Here is a 17,692-nt window from a genome sequence, read left to right on the forward strand (position 1 = left end):
CCTTGAATCTTGCAACCTTTCGCCACATTTCAGGCTTCAAACATAAAGATATGAAATTTAATTTTTTTGTCAAGAATCAACAACAAGTGGGACACAATCGTGAAGTGGAACAACATTTATTGGATAATTTAAACTTTTTTAACAAATAAAAAACTGAAAAGTGGGGCGTGCAATATTATTCGGCCCCTTTACTTTCAGTGCAGCAAACTCACTCCAGAAGTTCAGTGAGGATCTCTGAATGATCCAATTTTGTCCTAAATGACCGATGATGATAAATAGAATCCAACTGTGTGTAATCAAGTCTTCGTATCAATGCACCTGCTCTGTGATAGTCTCAGGGTTCTGTTTAAAGTGCAGAGAGCATTATGAAAACCAAGGAACACACCAGGCAGGTCCGAAATACTGTTGTGGAGAAGTTTAAAGCCGGATTTGGATACAAAAAGATTTCCCAAGCTTTAAACATCTCAAGGAGCACTGTGCAAGCCATCATATTGAAATGGAAGGAGCATCAGACCACTGCAAATCTACCAAGACCCGGCCGTCCTTCCAAACTTTCTTCTCAAACAAGGAGAAAACTGATCAGAGATGCAGCCAAGAGGCCCATGATCACTCTGGATGAACTGCAGAGATCTACAGCTGAGGTGGGAGAGCCTGTCCATAGGACAACAATCAGTCGTACACTGCACACATCTGGCCTTTATGGAAGAGTGGCAAGAAGAAAGCCATCTCTCAAAGATATCCATAAAAAGTCTCGTTTAAAGTTTGCCACAAGCCACCTGGGAGACACACCAAACATGTGAAAGAAGGTGGTCTGGTCAGATGAAACCAAAATTGAACTTTTTGGCCACAATGCAAAACGATATGTTTGGCGTAAAAGCAACACAGCTCATCACCCTGAACACACCATCCCCACTGTCAAACATGGTGGTGGCAGTATCATGGTTTGGGCCTGCTTTTCTTCAGCAGGGACAGGGAAGATGGTTAAAATTGACGGGAAGATGGATGCAGGCAAATACAGGAACATTCTGGAAGAAAACCTGTTGGTATCTGCACAAGACCTGAGACTGGGACGGAGATTTATCTTCCAACAGCACAATGATCCAAAACATAAAGCCAAATCTACAATGGAATGGTTCAGAAATAAACGTATCCAGGTGTTAGAATGGCCAAGTCAAAGTCCAGACCTGAATCCAATGGAGAATCTGTGGAAAGAGCTGAAGACTGCTGTTCACAAACACTCTCCATCCAACCTCACTGAGCTGGAGCTGTTTTGCAAGGAAGAATGGGCAAGAATGTCAGTCTCTCGATGTGCAAAACTGATAGAAACATACCCCAAGCGACTTGCAGCTGTAATTGGAGCAAAAGGTGGTGCTACAAAGTATTAACACAAGGGGGCCCAATAATATTGCACGCCCACTTTTCAGTTTTTTATTTGTTAAAAAAGTTTAAATTATCCAATAAATTTAACCTAACCCTAACCCTACTTCACGATTGTGTCCCACTTGTTGTTGATTCTTGACAAAAAATTAAAATTTGATATCTTTATGTTTGAAGCCTGAAATGTGGCGAAAGGTTGCAAGGTTCAAGGGGGCCGAATACTTTTGCAAGGCACTGTACACTGACGCTATCTCGTCCCCCAATCGGAGCATCGCGCTGGTGCACCAGCACACCAATGACAGCCCCGCGTTGGTGCATAAATTAACCCACCGATGACAGCCCCGGCGACGCTACAATATTTTAGTTGTGTCTGTCTCTTAATTCCAGATTGACTCTATCATGTTGAGATCAGGGCTCCGTGTGTGGGGGGAAGGGGGGCTATTATGCCCTTGGTTGTGTCAGTGGGTTTATATCTTTGTGCACATTTAAAATTTATGGCACATAACATCTCATAGAGCTGTTATAAACAACTGTTAAATAATCTGTCATATTTATAAAATGGATAGCGAATTATATACTACACGAACTAAAAAACAGCGTACTTGGAATTGGTGTCTCAACACTGCAGATTCCTGTGCCCAGCGCAAATTGTTGTTTTTTCTATGAAGAGTCAAGTGAAATGTAGGAAAGAAAGAGAAACGTCTTGAATAGACCACCAGGTCTAAACTTGTGAGTGTCTCTTTATTCTCTTTCGTACTTTTCCCCCTCGACTCTGTATACAAACCGGCATTGTGTGTGCACCGGGCACTACAATTTCTGCAGTGGAACCACTTCCAGATACGCTTTTTTTTTTTTTTTTTCTCGCTCAAAGTTATCAGCACATCGTGTGTTTGATATCATTGCCAGAAAAACACACATAATAGGACACCTTGCAGCTTCGCTTTTAATGCTGTCCTTATAATAACGATCTGCTGCATCGTATATTACTTTGAGACTTTCCAGTTTCCACCTCCATGATGAAGCGCTCATCATCCATTTTCGCTCGTGTTTAAACCGTGATTAGGCACCTGGGCTTTTGACGTCAGGCCCAGCAAAAATAGAAAATAGCTTATACCATCCGGCGGGCAGGCGGCATGCCGGAGGTGGTTCGCAGTCAATCCGGAGCCCTGACGCGGCCGATATACGTTGAACAATAGGATATAATGGGAACGGATTGGCTCCGGCGCTATTTTTTACCGGAGTCGGACCGGAAACGCAACGATCATGCATCTGGTGTACTGGGGCCCTTACTCCATTTACCAAATTTCATGTTCCGTGTATTATAATATTCAGGTAAAACTAAGTTAATGAGTTAGGAATACTAAAAATAATTTAAGAGAAGTAAATTTGTGTTATGACTACATAAAATCTTAAATTAGCATGACTAATAGGTTTTAACCTATTAGTAAAGTGCTACAATCACCAAATTGCTGCCACTGACTGATTTTGGAAAAAATGTATTCTTTTGAAATCTACTACTTAAGGATGACAAGATGTAGGAGAAAAATCCATCTCCCAACTTAAAAATACTGAATGTTTCCCCTTGTACTGCCACTTTTCTAAAAGCAGTATGGAATGCAGGACTATCACCTATCAGACTATTTTATAGTAAAAACATCTACTGGTATGCTGTTGTAGGTAAGTGTATTATTACCTAATGCCATTGGAAGTACTTGTGGAGGATGACACAGGCTTGCTAAAAGCATTCCTGTATGCACAACAAAAATTGTGAGTAAACAGATATTCTCAAGCATTGTAGCATCAATAAATTCTATTTGAACCTGTGTTGTACTTACTTGATCATGAAACCAGAGGAAGGCGATCTAAGTTTAAAACAAAGAACTGCTATCAGCATATACTGTAATTTTGATTTCCAAAATTATAAATACAGATGATTTACGGAGCATTTACTTTGGATTGTCAGATTTGGGTGGTGCAGTGGAAGTGGGTGAAGACACTGGACTGGTTGGTTCTCCATTCTGACGTCTGGCCCTTAATTCTGCCATCCTGCATGAACGCACAATTAGTAAGCGTTGGAAGGACACTATGCTAATAGTGAGAGCTGGCAGAGAGGAATCTTACCATGGCTTCTCTTCTGCAGGTTGATCCTCAGGTTCAGTGTTGCGGTTCATCCAGCTACCATCTTCCTTCAGCTTGGCCCTGACTTTGGTCGTGCGGAATACAGTTGCTTTTTCTCCCTCTTAATTGGTTATAAAGGAATTTGAATTACTTTTATTTTTTAATTATAAACCATTCCTTTATTCACGCTTTGAACCCTGCAATTTATAGTCCAGTGCAGGCAAATGAGCTGCATGTCTTTTGCTGTAAATATCCCATAATATAATGTGGACACCTGCGGCTTAGTTACTGTGCGGGTTATATAGTATGTGGACAAATACTGTGTTCTTTTCAACTTTAGTGGGTGAGCCTTATTGTCATGTTCGACTTATAGTCTGAAAATTGTACGATAAATTCCGCGCGTTAATGTGCAGTTTCTCTAACTACAACAGCACCAACAAATAGAATAGAATATAATACAATCCCTGACAAGTCTTGTCGCTTATCCATTTTGTAGAAACAATTGCTAATAACCTGACTTTTAATAATTCAATTGGTCTGAGAAATGGCTCATATGAAAGCTAAGACCCTCCCAAATGATGCTGAATGAACAAAAATATATTTGTTTCACTGAAAAAAGATTTATCATTTAATGAAGACATAAAGGTCAAATTTTGGCAAGACAAAAGTTTTGTCGCGTACTATGGAGGTACAGTAGATTTGTGTCTTTATCATTGAATAAAAGAAAGAAAAAGTCACATAAAAAAAAAATGTGAATGCAAAAATAAATTTGAAACTCAAAAAATATATATATTTGAGAACTATTTTTCTTTGAATTTTTTTTTTTTTTTTTTTAAAGAAAATGTGCGTTTGGGCCACATTTTGGCCAGAACATTTGTGTCTTTATTTTTCAATCAAAAAATAAGTTGCTTCAAACAAAAAAATATATATATTTTCAAAAGACAAATCTTGTCAATCAAAAATTTAAAAAATTCAATCGTAGAAAAAAAGGTTTGAATGTGAAAAAATATTTGAGACTCAAATTCGCATTTGAACACTTTATTTTTCAAACTGTTTTCTTTGATATATACTGTATGTACTTCAAATTTTAAAAAAAAGAAATTTTCCAAATGAGTTTTTTCTTTGATTAAAAATAGTTTTTTGATTAAAGCAACTTTTATTGCGATTGAATGATTAAGACACAAATGTCCTACCCATAATATGGCTCAAACACAGAAAGGATTGCTTCAATCAAAGAAAACAGTTTGAATGAAAAATAAAGTGTTCAAATGCGAATTTCTGAGTCTCTAATATTTTTTCACATTCAAACCTTTTTTTCTACGATTTAATTTTTCAAATTTTTGATTGAAGTGATTTTTCTTTTGAAAATATATATTTTTTTTGTTTGAAGCAACTTATTTTTTGATTGAATAATAAAGATACAAATGTCCTAGCCAAAATGTGGTCCGAACACAAAATCAAACTTCAATCAAAAATGTTTTAATAAAAAAAAACGACTTAAATAAAAAAAATTTAAAAATCAAAGAAAAGCAGTTTTCAAATATATTTTTTTGAATTTCAAATTCATTTTTGCATTCACACTTTTTTTTTTGATTGAAGTGACTTTTTCTTTGATTGAAAATATATATTTTGATTGAAACAACTTTTTATTTGATTGAAGCAACTTTTTTTTTTGATTGAATGATAAAGACACAAATCTACCTCCATAGCCTACAGAAAGTAGTGTGAAAATTGAAAATATACTTCAAATACAAAAATATGTTACATAACATAAGCGCATTAAGTAGTGGTGCTGTGAGATCCAAATTTAATATTTTGTATAACTTCCATGGGCTTCGGCAAGGATTCATACAATTTATTGATGACGTCATCAGGAATATCAAAAAAAGCTGTCTTGCATGCCTCCCAGAGTTCATCAACATTCTTGGGTTTCGTCTTCCATGGTTCCTCTTTCATCCCTCCCCAGACATGCTCAATGATGTTCATGTCTGGTGACTGGGCTGGCCAGTCCTGGACGATCTTGATCTTCTTTGCCTTGAGGAATTTTGAGGTAGAGATTGAAGTATGCGATGGAGCACCATCCTGCTGTAGATTTTGTCCCTTTTTATGGTTAGGAATGTAAGAGGCAGCTAACATTTGTTGATAATTCAGACTATTTTATCTCTCAGGGTGCAGACAATTAAAAAACCGTGTGGCATTTGCCAAGGCCCACAGCCTGTCAAAAGGATGGACGCTGGAAAAGTGGCAAAAGGTGGATTTTTCAGATGAATCTTCAATTGAATTACACCGCAGACGCCCCAAATATTACAGGAGACCTACTGGAGCCCGCACGGATCCAAGATTCACTCAGAAAACAGTGAAGTCTGGTGGTTACATCATTACCAAAATCATGGTCTGGGGTTACATCCAGATCTGCAGGGTGGAAGGCAACATAAATAGTCTGAAATATCAACAAATCTTAGCTCCCACTTACATTCCTAACCATAAAAAAGGACAAATTCTGCAGCAGGATGGCGCTTCATCGCATACTTCAATCTCTACCTCAAAGTTCCTCAAGGCAAAGAAGATCAAGATCGTCCAGGACTGGCCAGCCCAGTCACCAGACATGAACATCATTGAGCATGTCTGGGGTAGGATGAAAGAGGAAGCATGGAAGACGAAACCCAAGAATGTTGATGAACTCTGGGAGGCATCCAAGACTGCTTTCTGTGATGTTCCTGATGACTTCATCAATAAATTGTATGAATCCTTGCCGAAGCCCATGGAAGTCATACAAAATATTAAATTTGGATCTCACAGCACAACTTCTTAATTCGCTTATGTTATGTAACATATTTTTGTATTTGAAGTACATTTTTTGTTCAATTTTCACACTATTTTCTGTAGGTGACAAAACTTTTGCCTTGCCAAAATTTGACCTTTATGTCTTCATTAAATGATAAATCTTTTTTCAGTGAAACAAATATATTTTTGTACATTCAACTTCATTTGGGAGGGTCTTAGCTTTCATATGAGCCATTTCTGAAACCAATTGAATAATTAAAAGTCAGGTTATTAGCAATTGTTTCTACAAAATGGATAAGCGACAAGACTTTAGTCAGGGACTGTAGAATACAATAGAATAAATATAAGGTGAAATTAAAATATCTTTTCACACATCAATCTAAATTGATCATCATGATCAATACCCGAATCGTAAAATATCTTTTTTTTTTTTGCTTGTTAAAATGCTTTAAACAAAAAATACACACACTGTAGCTCTGCTGTATAAAACACATTTACGTAAATCTTATTTAATTTCAATTCCATTGTGGTGGTATATAAAAATAGAATCAGAAAAGGTCTGAACTCACTTAAAATACCTCAGAACGGAATAGCATTTTACATTCTGGCATTGTACTTTATGTTCCCTTTGCATACAATCAGAACAATGAAACAAATAACATTCCCAGTCTCTCGGAGACACACCCTATGATGATCCATTATTGGGCCGAGACACTTTACGACTACTCACCAGTTGCGCTTGCCATGGTTTTTATCAGAACCTTTCCCTCGTTTCTTTGTCACTGATTTTTATAACCTAAAAAATGTGCAAAACATTCAGATAAGTGCAGGCAGAAATTAGAAACTGTAAATATTAACCAATGAATGGCTGTTTTGATAGTAATCAGCCTTCCTGCGCTTTGTTCCCTCCCCAAAAAAGGCGTTCTGAGAGAAATTCCTCTTTCTCGTCCTTAAAACATGTAGAGGAGCCTGTATTTCCACTTTCCAAAATAAAAAAAAAAAACATTGCCTAAAAATCACAAAGAATCTATTACAACACAGGCCAACAGAATGACTGGTTTAATACTTACTAAGACCACAAAAACTAAAATTTAAACCTTAAAACTTTACAGGAAAAGACTGATGAGAATCTTACGTGGATAAACTGGGCAAGCAACTGCTTAAAAGTGACATTTCTTGAGCAAATATAACATGAAAAATTCCCCACAGTTGTGGAATTGACTCCCTCAGTACCTGATGACAATATTATTACCTCAGTAATTAGTTTTTGTTGATACCCACGGGTTTCAAAACAAATATTTGTTCAAGACTTAAAACTTCTGTCCTCACAAAATCATCAATGATTAATGACGTCTGTTTAAGAGGCAGACGGAACAGGACAGACAACTGCACATAGGCAAACGAGAAGAAAACCCTTAGAAAAATAACACGGCAAACACTGACTAAAAACCATTTGTGTGTCATGATGATTGAAGATTTCAATCAGTCACCCTAAAACAGGAAAAAATACCATACTGACCTTCTCTTGCTTAATTATCCAAAAGAACACCTCAGCAATGTAGTGTATTAGCTGGAAAGTGGATGTGCGTATGAATTTGTGAGTGTTGTTTCTGACAGGTGGCTTGAAGTACAGGTACGGGCGTGAGCACTAACAAGCCAAGCCAGTCAAGGAGGACAAGTCGTGCGGGGTGGAGCACTGTGTTTGTACTATTGTGACTAATCGAGGTTGCTTGGTATTCACTTTGGTCTTTGGGAGGGAGAAAGCAAATCGCTGCCTTGTATCTAGGAGACCATCGAAGAGGAGGAAAGGATGACATGACAATAATGCTAGTCCAGGCCTTGGTGATACATAGCAACGTCCCCGGCGGGAATTAGTAAAGCTCTCGTGCTCACTAGCCAGAAAACATGGGATTAGTGGGAAACATGCACTTGAAAACCACTAAACGTATTGGCTGCCATTGACATGAAGAGGCTTCCAATCCATTTGAACAGTTAAATGGATCGTAAGTAACACAGTCAATGGGCAAATGAGGTAATAGGAGGGGCCTTGAGGTACAACAAGAAGTGTGAATTGAGTACAAAAACATACATTGTTATTGTACGTAAGAATGAGCATTTTTAAGTGGATTTTTTTTTTTGTTATAATTTTTATTTTTTTATTTTTATTTTTTTTGTAAGGTTTATTATGGTGTTTAATTTTGAACCATTTGGGAAATATATATTAATTAACGTATTTCTATGACCTTGTTTGCAGAGAATGTTTGTTGCAATAATTGTGACACTCAAAGAGTTGTAAGTCTACCTTGAATAAAAGTCCACCTTTACCCCATGAGTAATCACCCACCCACCACCCATAATGTCACCTGTGCACCCCATAGTCAGTCATAATCCAACTGCTACCATGGCCAAGACCAGCGAACTTTCGAAAAACACCAGAGAAAAAAATGTTAAGCTCCACAAAGCTTGAAAAGGCTGTGGGACATTTGGAAAGTAGCTCGTTGAGAAAAAAATCATCAGTTGCAGCAAATGTTAGAAAATGGGAACAGCTAAACATGACTGATAATCTACCTCGGACTGGGGCTCCATGTAAAATCTCTCCTCGTGGGGCATCACTCACTATGAGATAAGTGACTGCTCAGCCTAGAACTTCACGGCAGGAGCTGGTCAGTGACCTGAAGAGAGCTGGATGCACAGTTTCAAAGGCTACTGTTAGTAGAGGACTACAGTGCAATGGTTTAAAATCATCCATTGCTCAGAAGGTTCCCCCGTTGAAGCCAGTACATGTGAAGGCCCGTCTTAAGTTTGCCAGGGACCATCTGAATGATGCAGAGGGGTCATGGGAGAAAGTCATGTGGTCAGATGAGACCAAAGAAGAACTGTTTGGTGCAAACTTTACTCGTTGTGTGTGGAGGAAAAAGAAGGATGAGTAAAATCCAAAGAACACCATCCCCACTGTGAAGTATTGGGTGGAAACCTCATACTTTGGGGCTGCTTTTCCGCAAAAGGAACAGGACGACTGTACTGTATAATGCAGAGGACGAATGGTGAAATTTATCGTCAGATTTTAAGCCACAACCTCCTTTCCTCAGTCAAAGACTTGAAGATGAGTCATGGCTGGATCTTCCAACATGACAATGATCCGAAGCATACATCCAAGTTGACCGAGGAGTGGCTGCGTAAAAAACATATCAAGGTTCTGGAGTGGCCTAGCCAGTCTCCAGACCTCAATCAAAGCCCCGAAACCTGACAGACCTAGAGAAGATTTGTGTGGAGGAATGGGCCAAAATCCGTGTCCATATGTGAAACCATGGTGAAGAACTATAAGCAACATCTGTAATTGCAAACAAAGGCTTCTGTACTAAATATTAGCACTCATTTTCTCAGGGGTATAAATACTTATGAGCACAGGTAAATTAAAAATTAAATTATTGAAATATCAAACAACATGAGTTCTGGATTTTTTTTAAAAGATTATGTCTCTATAAGTGGAAATGCATCTATGATTGAAATTTCAGACCTCCACCTATTTTCTAACTGGGTGAACTTGCAAAATCACAAGGAGTGCAAATACTTCCGCTCCTCACTGTATATAGCAATCAGATCGATATTGTCAAATAACAGATACGGGTATAATGTTAAAAAATGTTCACTTTGGTATTTGATTACTTTGTAGTATTTTACTTTCCTAAATATTTAACGCCCTCTTTTTTAACCTCATTAACATGAAAGTCGTCATAATTTTTACTGGAAGACTTATACCCATTATCCAATAAGAACTATTATTGACTTTTTCTGTAACTCTTAAGCAATATTAATCTATTGAAACATCTTGACAACAGTTCTACTGACACACTTGAATTTCTGGAATTTCTGAGCTGGGAGGAACTGAGCTAACTTCTTTGTTCCGTGGAAACGCCAAGGTTGGCAACTTAATATTGTTTTATTGCCATCTATTTTACATATTTGGGTTTGGATTTTGGTAATTTGAAATAGGTCAGTAATTTAAAAGCTACTGCAAAACAGATTGATATTATTGCAAATGAATACCTTACCAGTTTCATCTTCGTGAAACTGCATTTAGTTAAATGCCAATTGTGCAGACTTTTCGCATCTCTGTACATGGAACATGTAGGTACTAGGTATAAAAAAATAGAGGCCTGTGAAAGAGAACATACTGTTTGTCTTAGTGTTGTTTTTCTAACAAGCAAAAAAAAGAATCATGAGCTGACTAACCCTTTTACAATGGGATTATGGTGAGACATAATTGCGCTACAAATCCACAGATAAAAGGCAAAAGTAAGCAAAGTTTCACCTGGTTGACATGTAAATACCCAGCTTTATTTGTCTGAGCTGGATCAGTCTCCTTTTCCCCCCCTAAAGCGGCAAACCAGTTTGACAGCCTTGGCCAGCAACTGCGACTCCAGCAGTCAATCCTGATGAGTTTGTTTAGTGATGTTTGTTGGAGAAGAATTTTAAAAAAGAATGCAAAATATTTGCTGATGATACGTTTGGGGGAGGGGGCAGTCTATTGTAAGTAATCCAATAATGCTCTATATGCCTGATTATTTTCACCAAGGCAACGGGGGTGCTGGAGTCGGATAATAAGTATATCGCTGTCAATGGCAGCCAATGATTTTACTCACAGAAAACGCTTGAAATAGCTCAAGGTTATTCAAAGACAATTTGCTTTTTTAAATTTTAGAAAGAGTCAACACACGATTTGCTTGCGTGGTGGACCAAATGCGGCCCCTGGGCAATGTTGTTTTCATCAGCAATGACGATCACGTTTTGTCGACAAACAATTTTTTGATGACGAGCTTAAAAATGCGGCTCGGGAGACGAATGAAAGTTTTCGTCTGACGAGACGGCGGCGAGATAAAAATGTGACATTGTTTCAATCATATGTTCACAATGTGTGTGACATTTTCATCTCATACAGTGTGGCTAATAAGTATTTAGTCAACCACTAATTGTGTAAGTTCTCCCACTTGAAAATATTAGAGGCCTGTAATTGTCAACATGGGTAAACCTCAACCATGAGACACAGAATGTGGAAAAAAAAAAAAAAAATCACATTGTTTGATTTTTAAAGAATTTATTTGCAAATCATGGTGGAAAATAAGTATTTGGTCTATACCAAAAGTTCATCTCAACACATTGTTATGTACCCTTTGTTGGCAGTAACGGAGGCCAAATGTTTTCTGTAACTCTTCACAAGCTTTTCCACACACTGTTGCTGGTATTTTAGCCCATTCCTCCATGCAGATCTCCTCTAGAGCAGTGATGTTTTGGGGCTGTCGTAGGGCAATACGGACTTTCAACTCCCTCCTCAACCCGTGGCGTCAAAATGATAACGAGAACGGGGAGCAAAAATCCCAGAACCACCTAGTGAATGACCTACAGAGAGCTGGGACCATAGTAACAAAGGCTACTATCAGTAACACAATGCGCCGCCAGGGACTCAAATCCTGCACTGCCAGACGTGTCCCCCTGCTGAAGAAAGCACACGTCCAGGCCCGTCTGCGGTTCGCTAGAGAGCATTTGGATGATCCAGAAGAGGACTGGGAGAATGTGTTATGGTCAGATGAAACCAAAATGGAACTTTTTGGTAGAAACACAGGTTCTCTTGTTTGGAGGAACAAGAATACTGAATTGCACCATACCCACTGTGAAGCATGGGGTGGAAACATCATGCTTTGGGGCTGTTTTTCTGCAAAGGGACAAGGACGACTGATCTGTGTAAAGCAAAGAATGAATGGGCCCATGTATCGAGAGATTTTGAGTGGAAATCTCCTTCCATCAGCAAGGGCATTGAAGATGAGACGTGGCTGGGTCTTTCAGCATGACAATGATCCCAAACACACAGCCAGGGCAACAAAGGAGTGGCTTTGTAAGAAGTATTTCAAGGTCCTGGAGTGGCCTAGCCAGTCTCCAGGTCTCAACCCCATGGAAAATCTGCGGAGGGAGTTGAAAGTCCGTGTTGCCCAACGACAGCCCCAAAACATCACTGCTCTAGTGGAGATCTGCATGGAGGAATGGGGCAAAATACCAGCAACAGTGTGAGAAAAGCTTGTGAAGAGTTACAGAAAACGTTTGGCCTCCATAATTGTTATGTACCCTTTGTTGGCAAAGTATTGAGATGAACTGGTATTCAGCAAATACTTATTTTCCACCATTATTTGCAAATAAATTATTTAAAAATCAAACAATGTGATTTTCTGGGGGGGGTTTCCACATTCTGTCTCTCATGGTTGGGGTTTAACCATGTTGACAATTACAGGCCTTTCTAATATTTTCAAGTGGGAGAACTTGCACAATTAGTGGTTGACTAAATACTTATTTGCCCCACTGTAAGTGGAGCACGTCAGTTTGCATCGTAGCAGTTTTTGGGTCGTGTCACTCATGTGAGATCGGCTGTGCATCTCCAACCTTACCAGAGTTTAGGATATGTCTCACGATAGGCTGCGCTCCATCTTCCTTGTTTGAAAACATGGTAATATTTGTTTTCATATCTTGGTAAGAGAGAATATGCAATGTTGCTTTAGCCTTTAAATTTCTGTGCTGAGTGATCATCAGATGCTAAATGCGTTAGGAAAGCATTAGCTTCAGAATAGCAATCGTCCTCTTAAAACACTGGCCAGTCTAAAGCTGATCCACTTGGCTTTTCTGGTCACCAAGTCTAGAGCAGGGGTGTCCACAAACTTTTTGCAAAGGGGGCCAGATTTGGTGTGGTAAAAATGTGGGGGGCCGACCTTGGCTTATGTCCTTTACTTAGAACAATATATTTAAGCAAATTTTAGCAAGCCATTCTGCATGTCACATTTGCTTTATTATTATTTTTTTTTATTAATAATTTCCACAAAATCTTGCAACTAGCCTTTGTGGCTTTCTCTTTCATCTCTTGGGCTCTTGCGAAATACTGCTGCGGTAAAATTAAACTAGCTTTAAGTTGCTTCAATTTCTCGCTACGTATCTTCCCTGTAATCTTGTCGTACATGTCAGCGTGTCTTGTTTGGTAATATCGCCTCACATTGAACTCTTTAAAAACAGTGATTGTGTCTAGGCAAATGAGCCAGAGTTGTTGTGTATTTTAGTGAAGAAATAGTCCAATTTCCACCTATCCTTGAAGAGTTGGCCGTCGCAGTCAACTTTTTTGTTGTTGATTGTCACCATTTTGGAAAATTGGGTAAATGAGGAGCAGCATTTAGCGTGTAAGCTACTTCATATGCTGGTAGCAGTTGTGCTGACCAATTTGTTAGGTCTGTGTGCGGGCCAGACATTATTGATTTTATGACAGAGGCTGGGGGCCGGATGAAATTTGACCACAGGCCGCATTTGGCCCCCGGGCCGGACTTTGGATATATCTGGTCTAGAGGATATCAAACAATGTTTTTTCTTTTTATATTATATTTTTCACAGTTCGTGGCTTCTATGTACCTTACTTTTCGCACTATAAGCTGCCGCCCAGCAAATTTGACACCAAAACGGCATTTGTTCATAGATATGACACACTGGACTATAAGCAGCAGCTGTCCTCACTGTACTATGGGATATTTACACCAAAAGATATTAACCGTTAACACTCTATTTGACAGCGGCATCATACGACGGTCATAAGACCAAATGAACCACCATTAAGCTTTGAACCAATTGGCTGCAAACCTTCATTGCGTCAAGAAGCTTCAGTTGTCATCAGTGCTCCCTTGAGGGAGACAGTTAACCTCTGCTGCCACCTGCTGTCAACACTGTTGTTGTCCAACATGCCTCCAAGCATGCATTGCAGCGATACAGATAAATAAAGTAAATAACAATCCAAATTCACATTTTGTGCCAATTATTTCTTCAGTTACTGTTCCGGTTGTTTCATTAATTCCTAGTTAAGGTATTTGATAACACTTTATTTGACAGTGGCGCCATAAGACTGTCATTAGACAATCATAATTATGACATGACACTGTCATGAGCATTAATTAATGCTTATAACAGATGTCATTAAAAATCTGGCAAATTATTACACTTTTGAATGGATGTGAAAGAGCCACACTGGACATAAGTTAGTGACATAATTTGCCGGATAACACTTAATGACATCTGTTATAAGCATTCAGTAATGCCCATGATGAGGTCATGTCAAATTATGACTGTGTTACAACAGTCTTATGATGCCGATGTAAAATAAAGTGTTACCTATTAATCCAAATAAATCAACAAATAAGCCGCACTGGACTTTAAGCCGCAGGATTCAAAATGAAGGAAAAAAGTAGCGTCTTATAGTCCGAAAATTACGGTAGATTTAATTGAAAATAATGTACTGCTTTTCCTGCTGTGTATTATCGTCACAAAGTTGGTGCTGTCCTTGTAGACGCTACAATATGTGCTCGACTGCCTACGTTCATTCGAAATTGTTGGAACCCTTTATTTTTGGACTAAAACTTTCAATTTTACAAAAATATTTTGAGTAATTGTAAACTAAAACTAGACAAAATGTGTATGAGATTTCGTTGACTAAAACTAGACAAAGACTAAAACATTTTGAAATGAGTAAAATATGACTGAGGATAAAAAGTATTTTCGTCCAAAAGACTAAAATTAAAAGGGCTGCCAAAAACAACACTGCCCCGAGCCTCGAGTTTGACACCTGTGAACTACAGGAAAATTTTCTAGAAATTACCGACTTATGTATTCATGCGTGTCGTAATGAGAACGGGGAAGTAACATGTAATGTGACACAGGATGGGTATCAAGTAAACAGTCGATCCCGATGCCCTTAATTTAAGGCGATTTAAATCTTTGCAATCTCAAGCGTCACGAAACAATTTTTAACCAGTACTCCCTGGTCATTGATGTCACAACAAAACATTGGATGTTTTATGGATCCGTTAAAAGTTAGTCAATCTGAGCAAGGAACTTCACTGGGGTTTTCAGATCACAATCTTCAAAATCGCCAATTTATCAAAAGTGCTGATGTTGAGATGGTGCAGAGCTATAAATACAGTTTTGAACTATGTTACCTCCAAACAGTTTTAGCCAAGACTGTTCTAAGCAAAATGGTAATCTTTGATGTTTCCTCGAAGACTATCACTCCCTTTGATTGAGCATTCATTGAATCCGTTTTATCATTTTGTAGTATTGCGCGGTTGAAAAACATGAACATGTCGAAAAAGAATAATCTCTGTAGCCTTGTTAAAACTGCTCGAACAAACTCAGGAAGTCAGCAGGCCATGGCAATATCTATCTTTAATAGACAGGTCCTGAAGGAGGCTAATGCTATTCGGGATTGTCCTAATCTTCCACTTTCTAATGAGTCTGAGCTCTTGCCCTCAGGTTGTCGTTTTCGGGCTCCTTTAGACCGTTTCATTCATCCCTAGTGCAATTTGTTTACTTAATGGCAATTAGCCCATAGCTTGCTTATATTGGTTCTAAGCGATTCTAGGATCAGAGATTTAAGGGGGCTATGAATTCATTTTGCTGCATAGCACAGGGGTATAATTACCGCTTCAAAAACGTGCAGAAAATTTGTGGGCAAGTCTGATTAAACTAGACAAACGGAAACATGTTATTTGAATATTCTTACTTTTGACATTTCATAGTAATGGCATACCTTGTCTTCTCTGTGCAGTAGGGGTGGGAACCTCTTTGTACATCACGATATGATACGACTTACAAAGGTCAGAAAATCATTCTAGAATATTCTACAAAACAACTAATTATCTTAAATATCTTCATCCTTTGCTATAAGTTTATCACTAGGAGATATCCAATCCATTTGAACTTAAAGGGTGGCAGCGAATGAACCCCTCCCACTTCATATGGGCTCCTCCCACTTCTATAGCCGTCATTGGCAGGAAATTCCAGTTAATGAGGTAATTTTGGCCCATTTCAGTTCATTATCTGTTGATTTTCAGTCACTTCCTGTTGATTTTGGGGCATTTTATGAGTCACTTCCTGTCGATTTTGAATTATAGACCAGGAAGTGACCCGGGAATAAATAGGCAGTGACTCAAACTCAACCGGAAGTGACCTATAGATGCCCCGAAAATCAGAAACTGTGACAGTGAATGCTCTGGTTTCGAACAAACAAAAATTATTCACCCTTCCCCATCTTTATGGTTTAGGCGTCGAGCGCCGTCAATGGCAGCCATAGAGTTATCTGCGACACTATTATGGTGGAAGATTTTGGGAGCAACTTTTTTTTTTTCCTTAAACGTTAACACCTTTTTAAAACAATATCTCGATTCTTGGCATGAGCGTATCAATAACCTGTTGGGATGCAAAGTATCACTATATATTAGAGCCGGGCGGTATACCGACAATTTACCGTTGCCGAAATTCTTCATGATGACCGATGTAATTTTTCGGTAAAATCGGTAATTTATTAAAACAAGAAAATATAGTCTTATCATCCCGCTTTGACTGTGTTGTTGGCCTATGTTCATTCCCCTTTAAGAAAGCAGTCAGTGTGCTTAAGAATAAAGTCACGTGGTTAGCAGGAAGTCAAACAAACATAAGCCTGGTAGGCTAACACTAGCGGCTAACGCTACAAGCGAACGTGATGGAGTGTGGCTTAAGGGAGCACACTTTCACGACATTAGGTAGACTCTTGGCGGCATCCAGACGGGCTTTCACTCACTGTCCTCCCTGGTTCTCACGATTTTAGGAGAGTGTGCTTTCAGTGCTTTCTACTGGTAGCCAGGCCACAGGCTAATGCTATAAATGAACGTCATGAGTAGGATAGTGGCTCTAAGCTTGTTGAAATGGCTGAACTTAATGAGTGGATTGGGCAAGGACTGCATCTAGCAATCAGTATGTCGCATTATTTTCTATCTGTATGTGTGTGATTTCTCTGATAGAGTTTATGATGGTAAAGTATTCAGCATAAAGTACAATCCAACAGTGAAACCTATATGACCGTTTAATGCCACAGCTATTTTTCTGTATGTGCTTTCTTTAATCTGTGTCATTTCTGCCATCATAAAATCTTTCATGTTTCATTGGCATAAGACCAATGTAGCTTTGTGTGTGTTTGTGTGGGGGGTGCATGTGTGCGTGCATTTATTAAAAAATGCTCTGGGGGGGCTGAAACCTTGAGCACTTGTGTTGAGTAATTGTCACAGCAGCTATTAACAATAAATTGTCTGAAGTATACTGTTCAAGTTGTAAGTCATTTGTGTTACAGTGGCATGTTTGCACAGTCGTCGAATTGATTTTTATAATGTTGTATATAGTTCAAGTCATCCAAGCTGTTATAAATGTTCAAACTTGAATTCTTATTGTTTACAATAATTTTGTATATAGTTAATGTTTAGACTGCATGTACAATTGTTAAATATGTTAAATTGAAAGCTGGTAAATAAAAACGAGAGATGGTTAATTTGATTCCATGCACTAATTCAGATTTTGAAATTATTTAACA

The 17,692-nt window shown here is 38.5% G+C and overlaps 1 protein-coding gene across 2 annotated transcripts in view; it reads right to left on the minus strand.

Moving 5' to 3' along the window:
* The window catches only part of znf185 (zinc finger protein 185 with LIM domain), a 61,714-nt gene extending 53,742 nt beyond the window's left edge, over nt 1–7,972 (minus strand). For both annotated transcript variants that reach the window (XM_057850624.1, XM_057850622.1), the window contains exons 1-6: nt 7,799–7,972; nt 7,010–7,075; nt 3,499–3,616; nt 3,328–3,423; nt 3,213–3,239; nt 3,071–3,124 (exon numbers count right to left, since the gene is read on the minus strand). In XM_057850624.1, the coding sequence (XP_057706607.1) occupies nt 3,071–3,124; nt 3,213–3,239; nt 3,328–3,423; nt 3,499–3,616; nt 7,010–7,025 (311 nt within the window). In that variant the 5' untranslated portion in view covers nt 7,026–7,075; nt 7,799–7,972. The remainder of the gene's footprint in view (nt 1–3,070; nt 3,125–3,212; nt 3,240–3,327; nt 3,424–3,498; nt 3,617–7,009; nt 7,076–7,798) is intronic.
* Between the last annotated feature and the right edge of the window lie 9,720 nt (nt 7,973–17,692).

The sequence above is a fragment of the Corythoichthys intestinalis genome, chromosome 11 (genome assembly GCF_030265065.1).
Source record: "Corythoichthys intestinalis isolate RoL2023-P3 chromosome 11, ASM3026506v1, whole genome shotgun sequence".
Taxonomy (NCBI): domain Eukaryota; kingdom Metazoa; phylum Chordata; class Actinopteri; order Syngnathiformes; family Syngnathidae; genus Corythoichthys; species Corythoichthys intestinalis.